The sequence below is a fragment of the Archocentrus centrarchus genome, chromosome 14 (genome assembly GCF_007364275.1).
Source record: "Archocentrus centrarchus isolate MPI-CPG fArcCen1 chromosome 14, fArcCen1, whole genome shotgun sequence".
Taxonomy (NCBI): Eukaryota; Metazoa; Chordata; class Actinopteri; order Cichliformes; family Cichlidae; genus Archocentrus; species Archocentrus centrarchus.
Window position 1 is genome coordinate 33,811,621 of NC_044359.1, and position 25,270 is coordinate 33,836,890.

General features: G+C 40.9%; 1 protein-coding gene across 5 annotated transcripts in view; it reads left to right on the plus strand.

The window, feature by feature from the left end:
* The window catches only part of usp25 (ubiquitin specific peptidase 25), a 41,371-nt gene that overhangs the window by 13,846 nt on the left and 2,255 nt on the right, over positions 1–25,270 (plus strand). For 2 of the 5 annotated variants that reach the window (XM_030745797.1, XM_030745795.1), the window contains 21 exons: positions 976–1,053; positions 2,560–2,704; positions 4,265–4,388; positions 5,833–5,995; positions 7,916–8,002; positions 9,484–9,621; positions 12,372–12,448; positions 13,156–13,229; positions 14,118–14,269; positions 15,706–15,833; positions 15,913–16,008; positions 16,164–16,328; positions 16,670–16,908; positions 17,065–17,135; positions 17,246–17,474; positions 17,657–17,920; positions 18,867–19,006; positions 21,816–21,994; positions 22,695–22,773; positions 22,872–22,951; positions 23,253–23,376. In XM_030745797.1, the coding sequence (XP_030601657.1) occupies positions 976–1,053; positions 2,560–2,704; positions 4,265–4,388; positions 5,833–5,995; positions 7,916–8,002; positions 9,484–9,621; positions 12,372–12,448; positions 13,156–13,229; positions 14,118–14,269; positions 15,706–15,833; positions 15,913–16,008; positions 16,164–16,328; positions 16,670–16,908; positions 17,065–17,135; positions 17,246–17,474; positions 17,657–17,920; positions 18,867–19,006; positions 21,816–21,994; positions 22,695–22,773; positions 22,872–22,951; positions 23,253–23,376 (2,832 nt within the window). Of the gene's footprint in view, positions 1–975; positions 1,054–2,559; positions 2,705–4,264; positions 4,389–5,832; positions 5,996–7,915; positions 8,003–9,483; positions 9,622–12,120; positions 12,246–12,371; positions 12,449–13,155; positions 13,230–14,117; positions 14,270–15,705; positions 15,834–15,912; positions 16,009–16,163; positions 16,329–16,669; positions 16,909–17,064; positions 17,136–17,245; positions 17,475–17,656; positions 17,921–18,866; positions 19,007–19,918; positions 20,090–20,798; positions 20,895–21,815; positions 21,995–22,694; positions 22,774–22,871; positions 22,952–23,252; positions 23,377–25,270 lie in introns of those variants that run through there. The other 3 variants (XM_030745799.1, XM_030745796.1, XM_030745798.1) reach the window with 3 other exon arrangements.

The following is a 25,270-nucleotide window of genomic DNA, read 5'->3' on the forward strand; positions in this document are numbered from 1 at the left end:
GTTATCCTTGTGAGTTTACAATGTTTATTAACAGCTGCAGGTAAACATGCATCTTATTTTCAGAGTACTGTAACACAGGGTAGCGGGATCCACACTCCCTATCGTCATCAAGTCACACGGTCCAATCAGATTCATGTGCCTTCAATGGCCCGTAGGACCAACCATTATCACAGAATATTACGTACATAATATTATCAAACTGTTCACCATCACTGAATTAATAAGCTGGTACCGTGTTTAGCAATTAGCAAGCTAATGCTAATTAACCCCCACTCCCCAACACACACGGGCTGAAATTTTTTTTCTGGCTAAGAACCCTGGCATAGTTGAGAGTAGACAGAAAAGCAGGGAGAACGAAACACAATATATGGTCTGAAGCAAAATTAAACCCAGGCCTCTAAACCTTTCAGCATATGGGTTACCTGCTCAACCAGGTGAGCTAAAGCAGCACCTGAGATGGTTACTCTTGATAATTTTAACCAGTCACTAACTAACACTGTGGTCAGTGGTTGTTGGTCCCTTCCCAGGAGGAATCCAGCTAATGATTAAATTTGTTATTGTTATTCTGTGTATTATTTTCTTAATCATTTTGTCTGTGAAATGTCTGGGAACAATGAAAGGCGCCTACTATAATTTCCCAAAGATCAATTTGATGAAAATGATTAAATGATTAAACAACTCACACAAAATATTGAGCCTTCCCTTATACCCTTGGATGGCAAATGGTTAACTTGCTGCACTTTTGGTAAATCGTCTGACTGCCAGTACAGGTTTGTAAAGCCTTATGAATTAAGTTTAAGTTATTTATGGATTTAGTAGGGTTTTTATTATTTATGATTTACTGACATGCTTTTACAGTCTTTTTTTTTATTTTTATTTTTTCAATTTTGTAAGAAGCTGGTCGTGTACAAAATTGCTTGTCATTTTCAGCCTCTGTTCTGGATTGCCTCTTTTATCTTTTCTCTCCTTCAACAGCACCAGCAAACACTACTGAACCAGTTAAAGGAAGTCACAGGCACCACAGACGTACAGCTGCTTCAGCAGGCCCTGCAGGTACAATACAAGCCAAAAACTCCAAAAAAGTCTGACACATTGTGTGTAAACTGTAGACACAGTTTTCTTTCAGTAAGAGATCTGGCAATTTTCTGTCTCAAATGTAGGTTTAGTTTATTTATGAGATTGTTGGTAGTTAGCCTCTATTCATCACTAGGACTTCTGGCAAAGCATACACTTAAGGTTTTACATTGTATTAAATGCAGCTGTTTTTGAGTTTCCTGTTTTTTGGCATGCACTCTGAGCATGGTCCTCTGTAGTCCATTATTGCAGCTAATAATTTTCTTGTGATCACATTGAAACTTTAGCCTAACAAGAAGCACTCTGAGAGTGCAAACATTCACAGAGGCAGCTCACTCTCTGGGCAGTATTTACTTTTAAGGGAATATTTTTGTAATTTGTATATATCATTTTATTTTCTTTGTTCTTTTTAAATGCACTTTAAGAAGTTTGTAGAGCAGCAAAATCAGATAAGGGCAGCATGACAGATGTTTACTTTGATTACACAAACATTATGTAGGAGCACGTCATAGATAACAGGTATTGATTTGTAAATAAGTAGACAAGAATAACTAGAACTTATCATATAATATATTACAGTAATTACTGTAGGGTCTTTACCTCGAGATATTAAGTGCCTTGAGGAGACAGTTTTGTTGTGATTTGGCTCTATAAATAAAATCAAATTGAAAAATGAAATACAGTATATTTCTGACTAACCAGGCAGCTCATTCTCTTTGTCTTGATAATACCTTCTTTAAAGACTGAACACATTTTGGGGTCAACTTGAAAGAAAGGCAGATGTAAACTGTAAAAGTGAGATCAGATGCCAAATGTGACATAATGTTTAAATACAAACTACAATTTGATATTTAGAATACCCATGTATCAGTATCATTTCCTAAATGTTGCCAATACAAACAAATACAGTAGAATTTTAAGTTTTAAAGAAAAGACATTCTATGTTTGACCTTATTTGGTCTTGAAGAAGAGGTCAGAGGTCCAAAGTAATGTAATATTTTGAATCCCCATATATCATTCCCTATATGCTTATATGAAGTCAATACAAACAAACAACCATAGTTTGAAATAGCATTATTGAATATAGCATTATTATCACTTCGACCATCAGATCCATCTATTGACCTTGAATGAGAGGTCAGAGGTCAAGTGTGATATATTTTTAATCTTTATATGGTACTTTCTATATATTGACAATATACACCATGCAAACTTAGAATCGTAATTTCTAGTTTTAAGGCTTTTTGTCCATTTTGGACCAATAAATTATTATTGAAGACCTTGGTGGATGTAAGCCAAATTTTAATGGATTGTTAAAATGACCGCGCTCTACACCCCGACAAAGTTTTATCAGAATTCATTCAAAACATTTTGAGCCATCATGTGTACAGATAGAATGACACATATTTATACAAATGCTACCAAAAACATGACATCCTTGGCAGAGGTAATGAAAAACACACCATAATCGTGTTGTTTCTGCAGGTGAGTAATGGAGACCTGGCTGAAGCTGTGGCCTTTCTGACAGAGAAGAACGCCAAGGTTCCTCAGCAAGATGAGACTACTTACTACCAAACATCCCAGGTGGCCAGCGACAGATACATCAGTGTCGGCAGCCAGGCAGACACAAGTGAGCAGCTTGATTCAACTTTTGGCACTTTTATAGGTTCAGCATTTCCACATTCAGTGAAGTGTGTCTCACACATATACACCTCAACACTTGGGTAAAATGAGAACTGTCCGAGTATATTTGGAAACTTTGGGGAATTTTAATTTTATTTTACCTCTCCAAGAAATCAACGTGATCAATGATTGATTAACTAGTAAACAGCCCCCCCTGCTTTTATTTTGAAAGTTCAGCCACCACTAACAAGCATCTCCTTTCAAGTCTTGGGTTGCTTTACCAAATGACTTGCTGAACATGTTACTGTTGCTTAGGGCTGCAGCGATTTGTCAACATAATCGATGGCGTCAACTACAAAAATTAGTCGACATGGAATTTTAATGTCGATGCGTCATATTCTAAAACCACTTATGTGATTTTGTAACTGCAATGCACCATGTGAAGATATGGGGCGGTATTGCCTCCATTGTTTGCCAATAACAACAATACTAACGAAGAAGAAAGTAATGTGAACAACATGACGATGGTGGAACAGAGAGGAGGGTGGAGAAAATGGAGACAGACTGTCAAACGTGTGGGAGCATTTCACAGAGAACAAAAATAAAGCTGAATGCAGACTGTGCAAAGCAGAGCTTTCCTTCCACAGCTGTGTCACTGCAATGCTGAGCGTTTAAAAGCCGGCACCCTGTGGCTGTGACGTCAGCTCTGAATGGGTACGTTTTAGTGCATCGTTGATACCTGTTAATGTTTGTACAGTAATGTTTCTGTTAGTTTACCTGTCAGAAACAAGGTCTCATAGAGGATGTTTGCTAAGCGGCATCATTTCAGTGATGTTAGCTAACGAGTGAAGGACAACAGGAGAAGCTACGTTGGCTCCTATTTTTTCCTCGCATTAATATCAGCGTTCATTCTGAATAGTAAACCTCTTCAACTGAATCATCTATAAACTTTTCAGATGTTTGGACAGAAAAATCTTTTTGATTTAATACGAAGTCTTATTTGAACTTTTGGACAGAGACCATTTTTATTTATTTGCACATTATATTTTCATTTAAAAATAAAAAATACGTTCACTTTAATATGCGTTGTTTATGTGATATTCATTGTGATGGTCACATTAATGTTAAAAATACATTGGATTAGTTTCAGACTCGTATTTTTATGGGTCATTATTTTAATTGTGAGAAGAAACAACAAGGTGATGTTAACAGGTGGGCAGGCTTGAACAGGTGAGGTAAGATTGATACTATCTGGATTATTACTGCATTTGTATTCACTTCATGAATGCTGTTAACATATAATTAATTTAAGAAAGCATTCATTTACTTCTTGTTATATGATACAAACAGCTGCACATGTATGCACACCCTGTCACAATTAGAGTCTAAATTTGTGAGAAACTGGGATATGTGTATTTAAATTTATGTAATTCATATAAAAACAGTTACTACATTTTATGTCATTTCTGTTATGGAAAACACCATTCTTGTTCAAGTCAAAGTTTTTAAACAGAAGACTAAATATCCTAACTATAAATCGCTACCTGTATGTGCTTTGTTGATGCAGATGTGATTGACCTGACTGGTGATGATAAAGATGACCTGCAGAGGGCTATCGCCCTCAGCTTGGAGGAGTCCAACCGAGCATTCAGGGAGACGGGCATCACTGATGAAGAGCAGGCCATCAGCAGGTTGTCTCAGGAATATCACTAACTGACAACAGCATGATTTAACACTCTTGGAAGTTCTTGGAATATTTTCCAGACTAGTTTTATGGTTTAATGTCATATGAACAGTGGCACACTTGCAAGGAATAATACCGCAGTTAATATTTGGCCACTCTGAGTCTGATTATTATTATTATTCTTTTGTCTACTATCCAAAATAGCGCTGATGGTTCTCTGCTATGTAATAAATCTGAAGAGTTTATTACACATTTGCTGAAACACAATAAAAAGAGGTCGCAGTGTAGCAGTTTAATTAAACCCCAGGCCAGCTGAAAGATAAGCTTTTCTAAGGGTTGACTTTGTCAATGTTCCTGTTCTTTTGAGCTGTTCTTTGAGTAGGGTCAAAGAAGTTTGAGTGTCCACAGGGTTTCCGCTGGGTAGTAAAAGGTAGTAAATTAAATGAGCTCAAATTAAGGCTAGTAAAAGGTAACAAACAGAATTTGACTTGGTAGTAAATTTTTCATCACCCCTTCAGTATATTTTGTCTTTTCCATTGATGCAGACTTTTTGTTTTAAGTTCGTTTAACTATAAAATCTGTACAGAAATATAACTACTCAGCAGGACCTGAGCTGACGTTGATAAACTCGATTGGTTCCGCTGTCCGATCTGCTGTGCGCGGAGTCATTTTGCGCCTCATCATGGGAAAATGTAAGTTTCCACAACTTTGGCTCAATGACCCGGCATTCAAGACTGGCTTAAGTCGGTCATGGGGAATGATCGAGAGGCGTTTTGTAAAGTATGCAGAAAAATATAAATTTGACCTGGAACTGTGTAACAGCGATCAAATCACACCGAGCATCCACCATTCACCAGCAGCGGATTCGTGCGTGCGGGGAGCAGATCCCTATTTCGTTTTTTTGGTGCTCCACAAACACGACAACTGCAACTTCAAGGTCAGCTACGAGCACAAGTATTGCCGTCACACCTCAGCAGCAAACCAGTATTCCAATATTCTATTGGAAAATTAATCATCGGCTTGTGAAACTTGAATTTCATTGCATTATGTTTATATTCTTAAAAAAATCACATTTCCTGAGTCTTCTTGAAATGTGTTTGAAATATTAATTTGTAATGAGGTCTTAGTCAAGACAAAGTCACAGTTACACCTTCAATAAGTGGGGTAAAGTTTTGTCTTTGGTGAGAGATGGGCGATCATCTTACATGGCTTAGTGCTGTGAATCCACCGCCACCCCAAAAAAGGCTGCTGCTCGATTTTGTGCTGGTAGTAAAAATATTGTAGCGGTAGTAAAAGGTAGTAAATTGAACTCTAGGATTCCTGTATAAACCCTGGTCCAGCTCTTAACCTTTCGGGAGATACAGTGTAGATAAACTGCAGCGGGTGATCAGGTGACCCACATGCAAGTTAATTGTCTCTTTTGTGTCTTTATTTCGCTCCTGTTTTTTCAGAGTTTTGGAGGCCAGCATAGCAGAGAACAAGGCGAGTCTGAAGCGTACCCACACAGAGGTATGGAGCGACTCACCCAACCCACATGACAGGAAGAGGATAGACAACTGCCCCGTGGGTCTGAAAAATGTTGGCAATACCTGCTGGTTCAGTGCTGTCATACAGGTAGGTACACACAAATGGACAAATGTACTTCCTGAGGGCCCAAAAGCAAGTGAATGGGATTGTTTGAAATAGAAAGCCTTTTTTTATCTGCTTCTTTTTTCTGCTTTTACTTTTTTGTGCTGGCTTGTGCTGTTTCTTTTACTGCTATTTTTATATCAACTTTTTTTGGCAAAAGGAAACTTAAGAAGGCATTTGAGTTCTTGGCCTTGGCATTCCTTTATGCATCCCTGGTTGGTTCCATGTAATTGTAATCAAGCAAAAATCATTGCTTCTGTCTGCAGTAGTCAGCAGTGAATAGAGAGTTAAAGAGTCTAAATCTTTTATGCAGGGTGCAGGAAAATGTCAACAAGACCTTGTTTCTGCTATGCTGGTAAATTGAGTGGTAGAATGTGACCTAAGCTGAAATACGGCAGATCAACATTGGATACACTATCACATGGTGCTTGGCACCTGCGTTTTAATGTTAGCCCTACTGCTGAGTAGAAGGCGCTGCTTAAACCTGATCCCGCTGCACAGAAGAACAGGAGTAAACAAGTTGCTCTTTTCTAAATTCAAATCTTGATAAAGCTTTATGTTCAGCTCCAGGGATATGTACCTAATACATATCCCTTCCAAAAGTATACTTTGCTGAGCACAAGTTAAACAAGATGTTTGGCAATATTTACAGTTTTTATACATGTAACAGATCACACCAGAGGCTTAATATTCTGTCAATTACATTTCCTACATCACCTCAGGGTGTTTCTTTAGTATCTTTCATCACAGTATCTAGTTCTATATATTGGAGCTTGAGTGGGCCGTGATAGCCAGAAGGGGAGTCATAATCCAATTGTAAAGAACAGAAGTTTTCAATGCAAGCATTTTTTTATGTAGGGAAACAGAAAATAAACCCAAAATGAGTGAGGAGTCCACATAAGATATTTAGCAAGTAGTTGTGAAGACTTCTGCTTTTGTTGTTAAAGCTTTCGCGTAATAACAGATTTGAAGGCCTGTTAGACCTTTGCAAAGCACCTGTCAGTTCATTTCCAGGTTTTCTGAACTGCTAAAACACAAAATTGCATTATCTGAACCAATTATCTGAACCAGTGGCGTCCTTTTGAGTGAGTCACTCTTTTAGTGAAACACTTTACAATTTTCAACTAGCTTCTTTTTTCAAAACCCTCAAGCACATTCTCGCTCACTAAAACACATTTTGCACAGTGTTATACTTGTGATCCATAATGACAACCAAAGTTATTTTTTCTGTCTTGTTGCTAATGATGTAATTTAACCACCATAAATCAGTTCAGAGTGCACAGTCAGCAGGGATGAGATGAAAGTTGATACCAACAGTAGAAGGAAACAGTCTGAGGTAGAGGAGGATGAGCGTGAGGGCTAAAAGAGCAATAATTATTGATGAAATTTGATATGAAATTTGCAATATTCTGGATTGTTCACTAGATTTATTAAAATTCTTATTGTATTATTATGTTACATGTAAAAAATCCAAAAGGAGACATATTCATGAGTAAATCAGTATATCATAGAGATGTTTATATATGGTTTTGTGTGAATCTGTCACCAACAAACATGCTATGTGAAAATTTAATTCAGTCCTCATTCTGACACTCAGTTTGAACTTTAGCAGGTTATCTTGACCATGTCTGCCTCCCTACATGCACTGAGCTGCTGCTGCATTATTGACTGATGAGATTTTTTGTTAACTAGCAGTTGAACAGGTGTACCTAATAAAGTGACCAGTGAGTGTAAGTCTTACCAACTTCTTGGGTTTTATGCTGTTTTGATGTGGCTTGGAAGACTCAGCTGTTTAGTGAATGTAGTTTGAAATTTTAATTTTTTGAGGCCTGCAGGTTTTTGTTTTTTTTGGGGGGGGGGGTCTCTTTAGATGTCACTAATATTTCCTCCTCCTTCACCCTCAAGTCTCTGTTCAACTTGCTCGAGTTCCAGAGGCTGGTGCTCAATTACTCACCGCCAGCCAGAGTCCATGACCTGCCTCGCAATCAGAAGGTGAGATCCCTACCTCTTCTTGCCGTTCCCACAGGGGAAAGCGAAGCACCAATTATAAAGTCTGTGCATGATGTTGTCTGAGGCTTTTGAGTTCAGTTGTCTGCCCTCCTTCGGATCCCATTTATATAATAGCAGCGCCTCTGCAGCCTGTCACGGCTAGCAGTGCTTTAGCTCTGAGGGTTTGACCTTCTTAGAAACATTTGCCATCATTCAACAGCTGGCGATCGTGCCCTAAGGTCACTCCAGCTTATCATTTTACCCCTGATAGTTCAGTTAATTCACTGCTAGCGAGCTATAAGGAGCGCCAACTGGCGTGAAATGTTTGAAGCCTTGGTATTTATCCACCCGGACAGAGATCAGGCACATGATTAGATTGATCCAGGAGTTTTTCAAATTAAAATAGTCAAATTTGTCTTGCGACATTCACCACTACACTAGCAGTGTAGTTCCGAGCATGTTTTTGTCTCACACCTTTTCCTTACAGAGTCCTCACCATAGGTTTAGCAGCCTGCGGCTAATCCGGTCTAAGCCTCTGCTCTAGAAGCATGGTTTGGGGTGGTCATCCCTTCATCTCACTTCTCTCTGTTCTAATCACTGACCTTTTACTTTAGCAGTACGCTGCAACAGCCTGGAAACTAATCTTTACATAAACATCCCTGAACAGAAAAAGAAATGAGCTTTTTTCTTTTTTTAATCTGCTGTTAAAGCCCGGCTGCCCCGGATCTTGTTAGCAACATGTCACTATGATGTCATTGCTGGTGTTAAAGATGAAGACTGAAAAAAACAAAACAAAAAAAAGTGTGTTTAAGTACTTTTATTATTTTCTCTTTGTTGTGGCATTTCATGAAAATACAGCTACAACTACTAAAAAATCAGAACAAATGTCTTGTTTATATAAAAGAACAGAAACTTGGTAATACAAAAATGTACATGTAGAACAGTAAAAGATGGACTTGGCCATCATGAAACCCTTTTCACAGTTGAAGCCTCAAAGTTATTGTTTTGCTCACTGTCGTGCTGTTTTTATTGACCCAGAGGTGGCCATATGTAGGCCAGAGGGTGGAATGCTATGTTATCAGCTAATTCTAGCTATCTTCATCGCGGTAAACTTGTGGTAATTAATGGACTAGTAGAATATTACAGTTTTATGAAAAATGGAGCGCAGATTTCTTGGAAAAGCTGTACCAAATAGGAAGCCATATTATTGGTCAGGCACCTGAACAGGAGTGAACAATGTTTCAAAAAGCACCAAGAGCAAAAAAAACAGATGAGTCCAGTTCATTGGCGCGATTTAGCGGGAATGAAACCTAGCGTTCACTGTTGACCATTAAAGGAAGTTTTTGACACTCCAGCATTGCCTTAATTTTTCAGGTAATAAACAAGAAGATATTACCTCTTGTGTATTACCTGTTGCTTGATTGCTCATCTCCAGGAAGTTTGATTTACTTAATTGCTAACAGTGATTGCGTTACTCTGACCAGGAGCACAGGAACCTGCCCTTCATGCAGGAGCTGAGGAACCTTTTCTCTCTCATGGTGGGCTCCAAGAGGAAATATGTAGATCCATCACGAGCTGTGGAAATCCTCAAAGATGCCTTTAAGTCGAGTGAGTCCCAGCAGGTAAGCCTCTTTCTGCTACAACCTGCTTTACAGAATAGTATTCACTTCAGTGAACAATGTGAAAACAGAATACAACGATTTGCAAATCTCATGAACCATAGAAAACATTTCAGATGTTTAAATTGGGAAAATTCACTATTTTAAGAAAAATACTGGCAGCAACATGTCTCAAAAAAAGTTGGGACAGAGGCAACAAAATGCTGGAAAAGTGGTTCTACAAAGAAACATCTTCCAACTAATCAGGCTAATTAAGAGCATCTTAGAAAAGCAGAGTTTTTCTTATGTAAAGATGGACAGAAGTTCATCAGTTTGTAAAAAAACTGCATCTAGAAATTGAGGCACAATTTCAGAGTAATGTTCCTCAGTGTAAAATGGCAAAGACTTAAATATCTCATCATCTAGAGTGCATAATGTCATCCAAGAATCTGGATGTCTGCATGCAGTGGACAAGGCCAAAAATCTGTATGGGATGCCTGTGTTCTTTGGGCCCTCAGATGGCACTGCATCAAAAACAGGCGTGATTCTGTCATGGAGATCACTGCATGGCCTCAGGAACAGCTCAGAAATCATTGGCGATAGAATGATTGGATCATGAAACTACAGGAAGTTCACTGTGTTAAATGCAGGCTCTATGATGCAAAGCAGAAGCCATATGTGAACATGATCCAAAAACCCTACTGTCCTCTCTGGTCCAAAGCTCATTTAAAATGGACAGTGGAAAAGTGGAAAACTGTTCAGTGATCAGACAAATCAGAATTTGAAATTCTTTTTGAAAAGCATGGACACAGCATCCTCTGTACTAAAGGACCATCTGACTTATTAATTGTGCTTTTCAGGCAAGGCCTTACATATTTCAGCAAGGCAATACTAAACCACATACTGCAGCTGCTACAGCAGCATGGGTTTGCAGTGGAAGAGTCTGGGTGCTGATCTGGTCTGCCTGCAGTCCAGACCTTTGATCAGTTGAAACATTTGGCACATGAATTTAAAAATACAGCTGTTGAGCAGCTCTATCAGCTAAGAGTGGGATACCATTTCTCTCCCAAAAGTTCAGCAGCTGGTCTCCTCAGTTCCCAAACATTTACAGACTGCTGTTAAAAGAAGAGGGGATGTTACACAGTGGTAAAAACAGACGTGGTGCTGTGGTCATATCAAAGTGACCTCATTTTTTCTTTAAAATGGCACATTTTCTCAGTTTAAACATTTGATATGTTTTCTGTGTTGTATTTTGAATCAAATATGGGTTTATTTTATTCACATTTTACACAGTGGCTCAACTTCTTTGGAACTGGAGTTGTACTAACAGGTGTAATGTTGTTAGACATTACGTTAGCTTAAGCATTTGTATAACTTTAGCCACTGCAAATATTTTAACCTATGGTTTATTTCACAATGGCAGTGCCAGCTGTCTCAAAAAAATATTTCAGGATAACAACATAAAGTACCTCCATACCCGACTGACTGTCTTTATTATCAATGAGCCGGGGTGGAGCTATTGCAGCAGCTGCACTAGTTCCCATCTTCCGCATGTAGCTTTTCCTGTGCCTGTGGACGTGCTCTATGTAAAGCATGTAAGAATAGACTAGAACACTTGTGGGCGTATGATGTCCCCGTCAGTTCTACAATTGCAGCCTTGGTACATTACTGCCTGTGGTACCTACAGTACTTAAAAAAAAAAAAGTGCATTTGTACTTTTCACAGTACACAGCAAGCAGACTAGTCAGATGAACTGGGCTTTGGTGGTCAGAAGTACTCAGGAACAATCCGATCACCTCATGTGCGTACAATATATCAGGAATTTAGAAATCTCCATGAGGTTTTACTTTCGTTGCAGCTGCTGTGCAGCATCATCGGTAGTCTGACTAAAATGCCACAGTAGTTCCATCTGTGACCAAATGTTGATCTCAACTGTTACAAAGCACATTATTCTTTATGCCTTAAATACATTCCTAGCCTTATTCTCTATTGTGCCATTTTAAAGGGTTTTTTTTTTATTCAGTTTTTAATATTGTATGCCACAGTATACTCTGTGTTGCTCATGATGCTTGGTGCATGGTGATGAGCATATCTGTCAGTTTGGTGGTTTAATCATCATACACAAAAAAACTGTGGATCTTTTCTTGCACTTCCAGGAAGCTGTAATACCTTTCATCCCCTCTTTGTTCCTTCCCTATTCAACCACAGGCCTAACTGCTCAGTTTCATTGTTATTCTACTGACTCATCTCTATTGAAAACATTAACCTCCTTTATCTATTGACTGTTAGTCTTCTAACCTGCATCAACCCCTCTGAAGTCTGCCACAAAATTATGCTGGCTATTAATTAGCTGTTTTGTGTGTTCATATCATTAAATGTGATACACATGCATAAAATGAAAAAAAAAAAAGCTGTGCATTTGTTCTTCTTACATAGGCATTCTTGTTAGGCCAGAGGGTAACTGAGGTCAGCCTTCTGGCCTCTGTGCTCATCAGTCATGTCTGTCCTTTGTGTATTACTCAGGTTGGATAGACATTGACCTGAATTACTCGATGGCTGCCAAAGAGTGCCCTCGAGGCATGCAGGTTACCTTTGAAGTTTGCCAGTTTGTGAGATCCTCCACTAAGACAACTCCCCTCATATCCAAAGTGCATATCAGCAGATGATTGATCAGTGATTTGAGTGATTGAACTTTTCACTTGTAGGCACAGATATCCTGAAGATAGTCTTGTCATTGGTTGTCTGTAAAAATCTTTCTGTGCTTTGCGCAACAGCAGGATGTGAGTGAGTTCACCCACAAGCTGCTGGACTGGTTGGAGGATGCTTTCCAGATGAAGGCTGAAGAAGACAGGTAAGCACAGCTATACTGAGATCCAGAGGTCACTGTGGAAACAGTGGGCCCACAGTCAGACATAGACACCTATTTACTGATGTCATGTCGGGCTCAGACAGCACAATATTTTTGAATGATATGATGATCACTGTGCCAGATTAGATCATTATAGAGTCATGAAATCATACCTTTTCATTACAGAGAGACATAACAGACTACATGTTGTTCCCCAATTAATCATGCTTGCTTTTTTTCATGACTTGTGATGTCACTGGAAAGAAGGTGCTAACCTAGTGGTTTTCAGGAAAACAGTGTACATAGTTAATAGCAACCACAGAGGATCATATGATGCTGTCTAATCCATTTCACTGTTCCACTGAGCTACAGCAGCAACATCATTTTTCTTTTGTGTTGTCAGGTTTAGAGGTATACACAACTGAACAGCACAAAAATGTCCAAAAACACTGAACTTTAGTAAGAGAACCACTGTAACACACAAACCGAGGTACAATCACCTGTTGCGCACATCGTCTGTGTTTGTCCCCAACACAAACCGACTGCTTTCTTTGTGTAAGTTGTGTCACAGTTGGCTGCTTATCATGTAGTCTGATCCAGACATTAGTGGCCAGGATATTTTAAAGGGCACAGTAAAACTTTCCTTCTTTAAATGATCTATAAACAGCTGTAGCCTGTATTTTCTAATATTATCTTTATTTTTTTCCCAGGGAGGGCGAGAAGCCAAAGAACCCAATGGTGGAGCTTTTCTATGGTCGTTTCCTTGCTGTGGGTGTCCACGAAGGTGAGATGAGGACTAATTGAAGCCAATAAAGAGAAAAACAGAGGCATAGTTGGAGAATCACAGAAAAATACAGTGTTAGCATAGTCTGATTGCAGCAGCCACAAAGCAAGCAAGTCCTTGCCCCTAGTAATGAAAGGTGACCTTGTCTTAATGAGATGTGCTCCATGCAAAAGAGGAGAGTGTTTGCATTGATTGTGGAAGACCTCGACGGCTGATTGACATTGTGCTTATTACGCATGACAGAACTGGCCCTGAGCCACCAAAAGCTGGGCCCGTGGACTCTGCTGCTCATAAAATGACCTTAATGCCTCATCTGCATGTCCGCTAGCAACTCCTCTCCTGCTCCTTTAGTTTTTTGTTTTTGTTTTTTCGGGGGGAGTGGGGTGTCCCCCTTAATAGTAGTTGGTGTACAGAGCTCCATGCAGTAGTCACTATGAGAAGGTGACTGCTGAACAAGTGAAAATCAGCTTGGATGGTCAGAAGGTTGGTGGTTCGAACCCTGGCTGCTTCAGTCTGCATGCCAGAGTATGCTTGGGCAAGATACTGAAGCCCGATTTGCTCCAGATACATTCATCAGAGTGTGATTACGTGTGTGAATGTAGAAAGCACTTAGATGTAGAAAGAGCTTGTATGAATGTGTGTGTGAATGGGTGAATGAGACCTGCTGTTTAAAGCACTTTGAGTGCTCATGTAGAGCAGAAAAGTGCTATATAATAACCAGTCCATTTACTGTGTACAATAGTCACTTAGTATGCACTCTGCTCTTTCAGTTAAGTTAAAAAGTAAAGAATGCTGTGATCATCTCTTCGTGTGTGTGTGTGTGTGTGTGTGCGCGTGTGTGCGCGTGTGTGCGCGTGTGTGTGTGTGTGTGTGTGTGTCATCCCACAGGTAAAAAATTTGAAAACACAGAGATGTTTGGACAGTACCCCTTGCAGGTGAATGGGTTCAAGGACCTCCACGAGTGTCTTGAGGCAGCAATGATTGAGGGTGAGATCGAGTCCCTGCACTCAGCAGAGAATTCTGCCAGGTCTGGACAAGAAGTAAGTGCTCTAGCTCGCTGGCAGCAGTTAATAAGCTCGTGCAGAACAATTTCAGGTTGTTTTCTTTCTTTGCAATCATAAAGTGCTTTACGCATAGCAAAAATCTGAGCTTGTATCTTATCTAATCTATCTTGCAAATTGAAATACTGGGATTTGGAACATTTGCTTTACATGTACACATCAAAAAAGGTTTATATATATATTCATGTGATTTCTGCTCCATAAAAACTGCTTACTAAATATTTATTGCAAAATGACAAGTTGCATTTCTTCAGAAGTCACAACATCCACAATTCTCAGTCACCACCCATCAGTGACAGAGAGAAGTCAATTAGGTTAAACAGTGTGAGGTTGTGTCTTGGATCCTCTCCAAAGGGCTAACCTCTTTGCCCTTATGTGACACCTGTGCTATTTTGGGTTTGACCTCAGCTTAGCTGTAGCCTTGACCGCACTGTCCCAAAGCTGCTGGGAGCAGCTAATTATCAGGCCAGCAGGCTTGCAGATGAGTATGGCAGCCAGCCCTCTGGAAAAACACCAGGCATCAGCATTGGAAGTGGAAGGAGACAGCTCCAATCACATCATACACAATTGCAGGGTTTCCCAGGGTGCTAAGTTAACTTAGGAGAGGTGAGAAGTGCAAAACCACAAAATTTGTGATAACACTGTGTATATTTAATTTGAGGTGAATGTTCAGGGCATTTGTTCCCAGTGTGGCCTAAATGTTATGACTGTGCCATGTTTACAGTAAAAGAGCAAGATAGCGAGTTATTTTATGTTAAATACTTACAGAGGGCATATCCTTAATATGGTCTTCTCAAGCACACAGCAGCCACAACAAGCTCTTTTGTTTGCAGAAGCAGCCAATCAGACAAAAGTTGGCTTTAAGAGGTGGGGAAGGGAGCTAAACCAGAAACCAACCTGAGAGCCCACGGCTAAACCAGGGATCGTTCTGAACTCTGAATCCTTCAGTGCAACTCATGGCAAATATATTTAGCAAACAAATTATCCTGATTTTCCCTTTAAGTATTATTTATTTATTTTACCAAAAAAAATGCTAATTGTTGATGTTGAATTTGTTTTTTTGCTTCCTATATAATATAGAAAATACTGGGTCTGTCCTACAAAACAGAGTATACTCATGGCTCTGTATTGAGCCTCAGGAAACTAAGACATGTTGCAGTGTGTGCCATGCACCAAATGATTGAAGCCCTCCTCTTACGCCTGTTTTTGTATATCATACATTCAATGAAAGTGTAACTGACTTTAATCAAGCATTAAGTCTCTAGAACATGCAGACAAGCATCTCAAATCTGAATCAGTTGCCAGAAGAATTCATCAGTATCTCATGCACCACATTTGGCTGCGTGAGCATCTTTAGTAGATATGATTTGAAATAACGCCCTTACCAGACTCATCAGTATCCATTTCTCTTATAGCACTGGTTTACAGAACTTCCTCCTGTGTTGACCTTTGAACTGTCAAGATTTGAGTTCAACCAAGCACTAGGACGTCCTGAGAAGATCCACAATAAGCTCGAGTTTCCCTCTATGCTCTACATGGACAGGTAAGACAATAAGACTCTTTTTTAGAACCTCTTTGTCACAGTTACCCTGAAGCCTCTGACGTGATGTGTTTGTTGTTAGGTACATGGACAGAAACAGGGAAATAACCAGGATCAAGAGGGAGGAGATCAGACGGCTGAAAGAGCATCTGATGCTGCTCCAACAGCGACTGGAGAGGTATGCCTTGTTCACTGATACCTGATTATTTAGCCAAGGTCAGCAGTCATTCCTCACTCAGACTACACCCTTTCATCTTTTGCACTTTCCACATTGTTTCTCCCTCTGCCTCCCTCCACCTCTGACACTCACTCTTTCTTCTGTTTTTCTTTCAGGTATCTAAGTTACGGCTCCGGCCCCAAGAGGTTTCCTCTGGCAGATGTCCTCCAGTACGCCATGGAGTTCGCCTCCAGCAAACCCGTGTGTACCTCCCCGGTGGAAGACATTGACACATCAGCACCCCCCGGTGGTACAACAGGACAACAACTACCCCCACCAAGGCAAGTTTAACAAAAAAAGAGTTGAAAATTATAGGGTGCAAACAGATTGTGGATCAGGCAGCGGTTAAGGATAGAAGCCCTGGCAGTCTGATCATCTGTTGACAAATATGGCTATAGGCATATGGAAGGATCAATTCCATTCCATGTACCTATTTAGAATTCATTTACCTGGGGGAAAAAATAAATATATATATATATATATATATATATATATATATATAATTTTTTAAATTGCAGTAGTTGTCAATTCAAGCTACCAAATAGCTGCTATATGAATACTGAATCAGCCACTTTTTTTAGGAATGTTATAAAGTTTACCTTTCATGTATCTCACCCTGCAGCACAGCTGAGCAAGATTCCTTACCTCCTCTAGAGAGCGCAGGCCTTGCTTCAGGTCCTGCTACAGCTCCCTCTGGAGCCCAGCAGCAGAGAGTGCCCATTCATAAGCCCTTCACACAGTCCCGTCTACCTCCCGACCTCCCCATGCACCCTGCCCCACGCCATATCACTGAAGAAGAGTTGAGGGTACTTGAGGGTTGCTTGCATCGCTGGAGGAGTGAAGTGGAAAATGACACTCGTGGTAGGTCTATTCTCATTCCATTTACGGTCATTTATACTCAGTTATGATGGCATGGATCTTTCAGCATGATTTATCTGTCTACCACTTTGCTAGACAACAAAAGTAAACATTATTTTGGCACACACTAATATGTTGTATTTGATGCTCTACCTCCAGATCTGCAGGGCAGTATAACCAGAATTCACAGAACCATTGAGCTAATGTACTCAGACAAATCTATGATGCAGGTGAGCAGCCCCTCTGTAATCACTCATTTTGTATCGGCATATAAAGATAAACATAATCGTCACATCGCCTGCTCCCTTTTCATTTAAAAACCTGCTTTGTGTTTCTGCAGGTTCCATACCGGCTTCATGCAGTGTTGGTCCATGAAGGCCAGGCCAACGCAGGCCACTACTGGGCTTACATCTATGACCCACATCAGCGTTGCTGGATGAAGTACAATGACATTTCAGTGACAAAGTCATCCTGGGAGGAGCTTGTCAGGGACTCTTTTGGAGGCTACCGCAATGCTAGTGCTTACTGTCTCATGTACATCAATGAGAAGAAGCCATTTCTCACAGAAGGTTAGAATGAACTCGCCTCCAATGCCTGTGTGTCTCTTTTAACACAGACAGTGTGTCTGTGATCTTTTGAGTTTTGACCTGGCTGCATTAACAAGTGACACATGATACTTACTTCTGAACTGAACTGATTCGTAAACATACATTTAGGGAACCTTCATGTTTTTTCTAACTATCCATTGCAGAGGAGTTTGATAAAGAAACAGGGCAGATCCTCAGCGGCATGGACAAACTGCCTCCAGACCTGAAGCAGTATGTGAAGGAGGATAACGAGCTGTTTGATAAGGAGATTCAAGAGTGGGACATCCTGCAGGCTCGCAAGGCCCAGCAGGAGAAGCTGGCACTGGCCACAGCAGCAGGTGCCACTGCTTCTGCAGCATCCAGCACCTCCACTTCCTCCTCTTCCCCTCAGCCCATGAGTATCGAGTCCAGCCCTCCAGACAATGCAGGTCAGGACCATGACACTCACAGTACAGAGTAGAATGATTTAGAAGAAGAAAGAGCTTTATTTGTCACATACATATACATGCAGTGAAATTCATTCTCTGCATTTAACCCATCACACACATGGAGTATGTAGTACACACAGCACAGCATGGAGCAGGGGGCAGCCAAAGGGCGCCCGGGGAGCAACCTGGGGGGGTGGGCTTGCTCAGGGACCCACAGTGATGCCAGCCCGAGGATTTGAACCAGGGTCCTCTCAGTGACGAACCCTCTTCTTCTCCCCTAGGCCGCCACTAGGCCACCACTTATTGGACAACAGTCCAGTCCCCCTGTTCCATATATAGTTAAAAACACTTTGGAAATGACCTTGCAAAATAGGCTTGCATTCTTATGTGAGAGTAGATAATATTTATAGTGTATCACACGGATATCACAAAAAACTGTAAATGTATTTCTGTTGTATTGAATTATGGTGGATATGCTCTGGTGACTCGTTAGCTCAGATAGTGACTTGTAGTTATTTGTTGTAATTCAACCAAACAGAAAGAACCCAGTTTGGCTTTAATCTCAACACTTACTGTTATTACATTTGAATCATTTTAATCTAGGCACCTCTGCCTGCACCACGTCATGTTTTTGGACCGCTCGTGGTCTTTATGTGTATTATATGCGCCCACTCCCCTTCATTTTGTATAGATTGGCTGTGGAGACCAAAACCATTTTTATTACTAGGCTCTAAGCATGTTTTTTAATGCTGTTAATTTGGGCTTTTTTTAACATGGGACTCTGGAGACTGATTTGCTTTTGGATCCAGCCTCAAGTGGCCGTTAAAAGAACTGCAGTTTTTTGGCATTTGAGCTTTGCTGTCAGTTTTTAGCCTTGGATGCTGCTGCTTGTTTAAAATTCTGTATTTGTCTGTTTTTATGTGATTGTGGTATTTTATTTCTGTAGTACCCCAGCAGGACCCCGAGTACATGGAGCAGCCATCACCCACAAATGACTCTAAGCACCTGCAGGAGGACACAGAGAGGGCTATCTCCAGGGCTGCTGCTGAACAGGAGGAGAGGAGCCCTGAAGCATTATTAAATGCTGTATGTTAAACATGCCGACACTCACAGCAATCATGCATGTGCTTCCTGATTTTAAACACTTCACATTCATAATTTTATTTTAAACAAATGGTTGTGTCAGTGGAGGGCTTTTACTCAAACACTGCTGTAATTCATACTTTCATGTTAACAGGGGCTCACATGAATATCTGTATGTTAAATATGTTGCTTTATTTTTTTGATGAATTCAAAGAGCTCTCATCTACTTCTGCAGTTCACTTTTTCTTCTTTTCTCTGTTTGGTTGGCAGTTTGTTTAAAAAAGGCTCTAAAAAGCCCACTGTACAAAACCTGCCACACACCCAGCTACACAGAGGCAAAGTTGGCAACCAGCTGGTGAACATAATGGCTCATTTAGCTCCTAAATATTGAGTCATTTTTCTCCTCGGTCAGTATGTCAAGGTTTTTTTTTTTCACAGTGTGACTCCACTGCCCCAAAGTCGCATGGGAAGGTTAAACATTTTTCGGAGCCGTACTGCTTCCCTGCTTAGTAGCGAAGAATAGCAATAATAGAGGACATTTCTTATGAATTTTTTTTCATAAAATAAAAGCTAAGAATGTATGTAATCCATCCTTCTCACTGACAGTTTTCACTGCCAGTACCGAGAGGAACAATCACTGCTACTAAAAAGATTATTTCCCACCTAAGGGAAACACTGCTGTGTCATGCTTATTCACCCCCACACACACACACACACAATTGTGTCTGCTGAGTTTTAACACGAGTTACTTGCTCTGCTACGCTGAGGTTTGAAAGGTTTGAAAGAGGAGATATAAAATTAATCTGATTAAAACTTTTTCCCAGCTGTTTCACTTCAGCCCTTCTTCTATGATTTTCCTTGTGCTTCCATCAGTCCTCCATCGTTTCTGTTTCATCTGTCCCGTTTTCTCTCCAGTCTCTCCCCCCTCCCATCTCCCCTCAGCCTGAGGTCCAGATGAACACTCCTGCAACCCCCCCTCCTGACCTGGTCACAGAGGAGTCCCCTGGCCAGCGCACAGTCGAGGTGGCCATTCCTAATGTGGGGACGTTTGTCATTGAGTCAGAGGAGGGGGGGTATGATGATGAGGTAGTTCTGGCTCCAACCAATCTTGTCTGAGCCTGTTTGATCTGTAGAATGCCCATTCCTATTGGCTCTACACAACATAAGGTTTTTCACAAATGCAATGCAGTCAGGTTGACCCCTTTGTCGACTGGTTCAGCATTGCTCATGTGAAAACTCTCTTCTTGAGCCATCTACACCGTGGCACAAAGTCAGGTTGAGCTTTTGCAGAAAGCTGGTCTGCTTCATGAACCACGCAAGGCAAGACTGTAGCTTCATACTGTGATGCAACTATGCTCTTATATGTATGATGTTACACACAACCATCTGCGCATAACACACAGATTTCATGCTGCTATCATGGAATCCGTTTTTCTGTGAATTTTGGCTTTATGGTAGTCCGTGTGTACCGAGTGCTGAATTTCCTTGTGTAGAGCCGCTGCTCCAGCTTGTGTTCCTGCGCTGTGGGATTTCTGTTACACACATTTTTCATGCGGCTCCGTTTGTTTTTACGCATTATCCTTGTGAGGATTGTGCTTTCCGCCTGTTAAACTGACTGGCCGCGTCCCCTCAGAGTTTTGTCTCTCTAACCAATGCATGGACTGCTGAGTGATGTTTGGCATGTCCTGACTATGGTGCGCCTTGCTGTAGAATCTCAGAGCATATAACATAGTGACTGACCTTGCTCAGTTCATCACCAGGGCCTCGTTTAACATGGTTCCTGCTTCCTGGGCAGGCAATGATGACCCCCAACATGCAGGGTATAATTATGGCCATTGGCAAATCCAGCAGCGTATATGAAAAGAATGGGCCTGAGGCAGCCTTTTTTAAGGTACAACCTCTCTCTCTGCATCTCTTCATTTCACTCTCACTCACTTCCTCCACCTCCATTTTTATATGGACTCATTTTTGGTGTTTTCTTGTGTATGTTTCTCAGAGTGCAACATTGTACCTCAAACCAGTGCAGTGTTTCCCACAGATTTGGATTGTGGTGGTGGAATAGTTTTAGGGGGTGGCACGTAAGCTTGCAGCACACAGGTGTGCTGTTTTCAAGCTGTCATTAACTTGAGTAACGTTATCTTCACTTCTGCTCCACTCTGCCCTTCCCACTGTCCCGCAGTGACAGCCAGAGACTGAAATGTGGTGACAAAAAGAATCTGTGAGAGAGTAGCGGGACTATAAATAACAGCAAATACAGTAGAGTCTCACACTGAGTGCAAATGAAATGAAGGCTCATAGAGTAGATAAAAAAATAAAAAGTAAAGAAATATTTTACTTTGACAATATTTATTTTGTCCCCTTTAACCAAGAATGTGGTAAAGGAAACACTGCCAAAGATACTAAGTGTGGGAAACACTGTACTGAAGTTGTCATAGTTAGACAATTTTAATATTAACCATTTTTAAATTGGGTATGCAGCAGAGAAAGAGGAGCATAAAAGAAGGTTGTTGTAGTTACATTTGATATGATTCTTGTTGGGTACCACTTCTGTGGAAGGACAGCTGCACTTGTTCTGTTCTGTATCTGACTAAGTATCCGTTGTTTTTAAGACCACCAAAATAATCAGAGCTCTGGAATACAACTTCATAAAGTGAGCAAAACTTCCATTTAATTTCAACAGTAAAATCCTTTACAGGTTCCCCTTAAGTTCATGACCAAAGAGAAGCTGAATATGAAGTATTATCTGTCTCGTTTGACCTGAAAGTTGTCGAGTTTCAATCACAGCTCGTTCTTCCTTTGTCTCTCTGGTCAGGCCATTAAATTGGAGTATGCACGTCTTTTGAGATTTGCCCAAGAAGACACGCCGCTTGAGAATGACTACCGACTACAGCACATCATTGTCTACTTCATCCAAAACCAGGCACCGAAGAAGATTCTGGAGAGGACCCTGCTCACCCAGTTTGCTGACAGGAACCTGGCATTTGATGAGAGGTAGTCTTCACTCTGTCACGAACTTGTAATTTAAAAATTTCTCATATAGCATCTTTGGTTCTTTTCCTCTGGATGCCTTAGAATCAAGTTGGATTATATGCCTGAAATCAGTTCCTCATAATGACCAGCAGAGGGTAGCAGAGACTGACGTGCTGTGTTTGAGGCAGACCTGCTTTACACTCAGCACAGACTGACTGTGTCTCATCAGAGCAACACTTTCATGCTGCAAATCCTCTCTGATCTGCACTCCTTCTGCCTTTTGTTCAGACACAAATCATAGAAGGCACATGTCCAATACTGACTTTTTCTTTTTTTTAATAATGCTGCAGTATAGCAAGATCCCCTCCCTTTTAACTATGTGATGTTGGTCTCATCAGGGTGTGTAATGTCCTTTACTATTTCTTAAAACTTTTCAACTGTTCTTGTTGGCCTCAATCCATATTCATGAGCGAAAAATTGATTTCTCTCTCCTCCTCTATTTTGAGCAAGATAATTAGATTTATGTGTGAATGTGGCCTCAATAGGAGCCTCCGGAGGAGTGCTTCACTTCTCCTCTCAGCACTAAAGAGTGATTCATTAAGCCATGTTGAGGCCTAGGGGCAGGGTGGAGCATTTCATCTCCTGGAGTACCTCACAATGACTCACCATCTTCGCTTCACTAACACTGGTTCCTCTTCCTGTCTCCCCACCTCCCTGAAAGATGTAAGAGCATTATGAATGTGGCACGTGCCAAACTGGACCTAATTAAACCCGAGGAGGTCAACATGGATGAATATGAGGTCAGAAGTGGTGCCGTCTCTCTTTTATTCATCTAAAACTGTAAATTTGAGCGCGTTTGTAGTGGCTGGATAATCTGACTTTTGTTTGTCTCAATCAGATCTGGCATCAGGACTACAGGAACTTTCGTGAAACAACCATCCTCATGGTGACTGGTTTGGAGCTCTTTCAGAAGGCAAAGTATGTGGACACCTCTTCAGCAAACCTTCTTATATATAAAGTCACAAACAAACCCATCGTCTTCTTAGACATTTAACTCCTTATAACTTTAGTGTTTGACATTTATCATTTACTTTAACTTGATTTCCCGTCCCGATAGTGCCTGCAGGGGGCAGCAACTTACAATCTGTGCAGCTTCCTGCCTTTTAAAGTTGTGCAGTGGGTTCATTGAGTTCATTTCTTGTGTGAAACGGTTTACTCTGCAAGTGTTCAGTGTGTCTTTGCTACAATTTTTATCTGAATGTAATATCTTTCTTTCCAGTTATGTGGAGGCTCTCATGTATCTGATTTACGCCTACCAGTACAACAAAGAGCTTTTGTTAAAAGGGCTGTACAGAGGGCACGACGAGGAGCTGCTCGGTCATTATCGTCGAGAGTGTTTGCTGGTGAGCCAGTGCACGCAGTAAACGTGGTTATTTCTCTAGTGGGTATGTTTTAGCCCTGTGTCACATATATTCTGACTTAAAGTGATTACAGAGGAGTCTGTTTTGGAGTGGAAGCCTTTGTGTCAGGCAGCTCTTCTCTGTGATCCCCATCTCTTCTTTGTCACTCCCTTTCCTCTGTATCAATCTTCCTCTGCTAAAGTGACTCAGCAAAACTCTCATGGCTAGACATTCCCCTCCAACACCGAGCCGGCGTACCATAATCAAATTGCTTTCGCTGAAATATTGCTTTGGCTTGCTTGCAGCCCACAAAAGATTCCACTGAAGATTTTTCATCTGATACTGACAGATGAAAATCCTCTCAGCGTTGTGATGTGAGCCCCCTTTTCATTTCACTCCCACCAAGCTCCAGGCTGTGCTCGGGTATTATTGGTTAGGGCTGGGGGTAGTTTGGTCCGATCAGCTTCATACCGGTCTTTAGCAGCCCTCTCACTGCTGCACTCAGTAACCTTACACCAGCATTGTGCTCATAATGTAATCATTGGAGTGGGAATAGGAAGCAGGAGGGCCAGTGAGTGTAAACACATTACCATGAGACACAAGCGTGTCCTCAGCTAACCTCAAACCTCAGCTCTGCGCAGGATGATCAGTAATCTTAGATCTCTGGCCAGAACCTCTAGCTCTGTCCACTCAGCTGTTTGCCCTCAGCTCTTGTTTTAATTGAAAACACTGCTAACATTGACGCAGTTAACGTACATGAATGTTTGGCTGTCTGATTCAGACAAGTCATTTCTTCAGGGAGGAGGTCAAGGAGTTTGTCTGTGACAGCACGGTGGTTTTAGCCATGAGCAGAGAGAAAAGCTTGTATACAGGACCCTCTTTAGTCCCAGTGACTGAAGGATATTCTGTGATATTAACGATGTCTGGGATTACTGTCGAGTACTTGTCTACCACAAGAAAAGGAAAAGGAAACAAGAGTAATGACATGATTGGCAAAATAAAAGTGCTAGAGAATGTAATTTAGAGTAAAAAAAAAAATTACATGAAGTGACAAAAATTACAAATTCAGCAAAGAGCATTCTTGGACAAAGTTACATAAATAAATGAAGCATTAGTTATTTTTATTTCCTCCGCTGTGAGAATCTGCAGGCTGAAATCTGCATGATTCTGCTGCTGAGGTTTTCAAACTGCAGGAGAGTTGATGGGGGGGGCAGAGTGTGAAGAGACAGGCATGAGGCACTGAGACTGGGAGTCAAAGGGACAGGTGCACACCAGCGCTGTGACCACAACAAGAAGTTTGTTCTGGTACTTTAGCCTGCTCATCAACACAGTGGCAAAGGTATCTGTAACAGTGTCGGGACACAGCTCCTCAAAGCAGTTAAATATGCCCTGTGGTCCCGATTTTGCATTTCACATCAGTGATACAGTCACAATATTATATTGAACAAAAGGTCGTAGTGATACACCAAGAAATGCACCAATGGTACAGTAAAACAGGAAACAAAGACCAATAAACCTGCTAATAAACATGGATATAAACTAAATACGCAGCTTTCCTCTGTCTGAAGAAAGTCCATACATCCCATTTGGTAAACCTCAAAGAGGCACGCAGTGCATTTTGGTGGACAACACATAATATAAATATAACTTGTTGGTTTATAAGACATTCCTCAGGGTATTATAAAGCTCTTTAAAGACAGTAGTGTTCCCAGTGTTCTTCAATCCCCTCTGGTGATGGATGTGTAGAATAAATGGATGTAGCCACAGTGATGTCACCCATTAGTTCAGCTTTGTGTTTTGAAACCTCAACACTGGCTGCCACCCGAGTTAGTTATCAGCTACCGCTAGCAAACTGCACCCAAAAACTATAAGTGCAACACACACACACACACACACA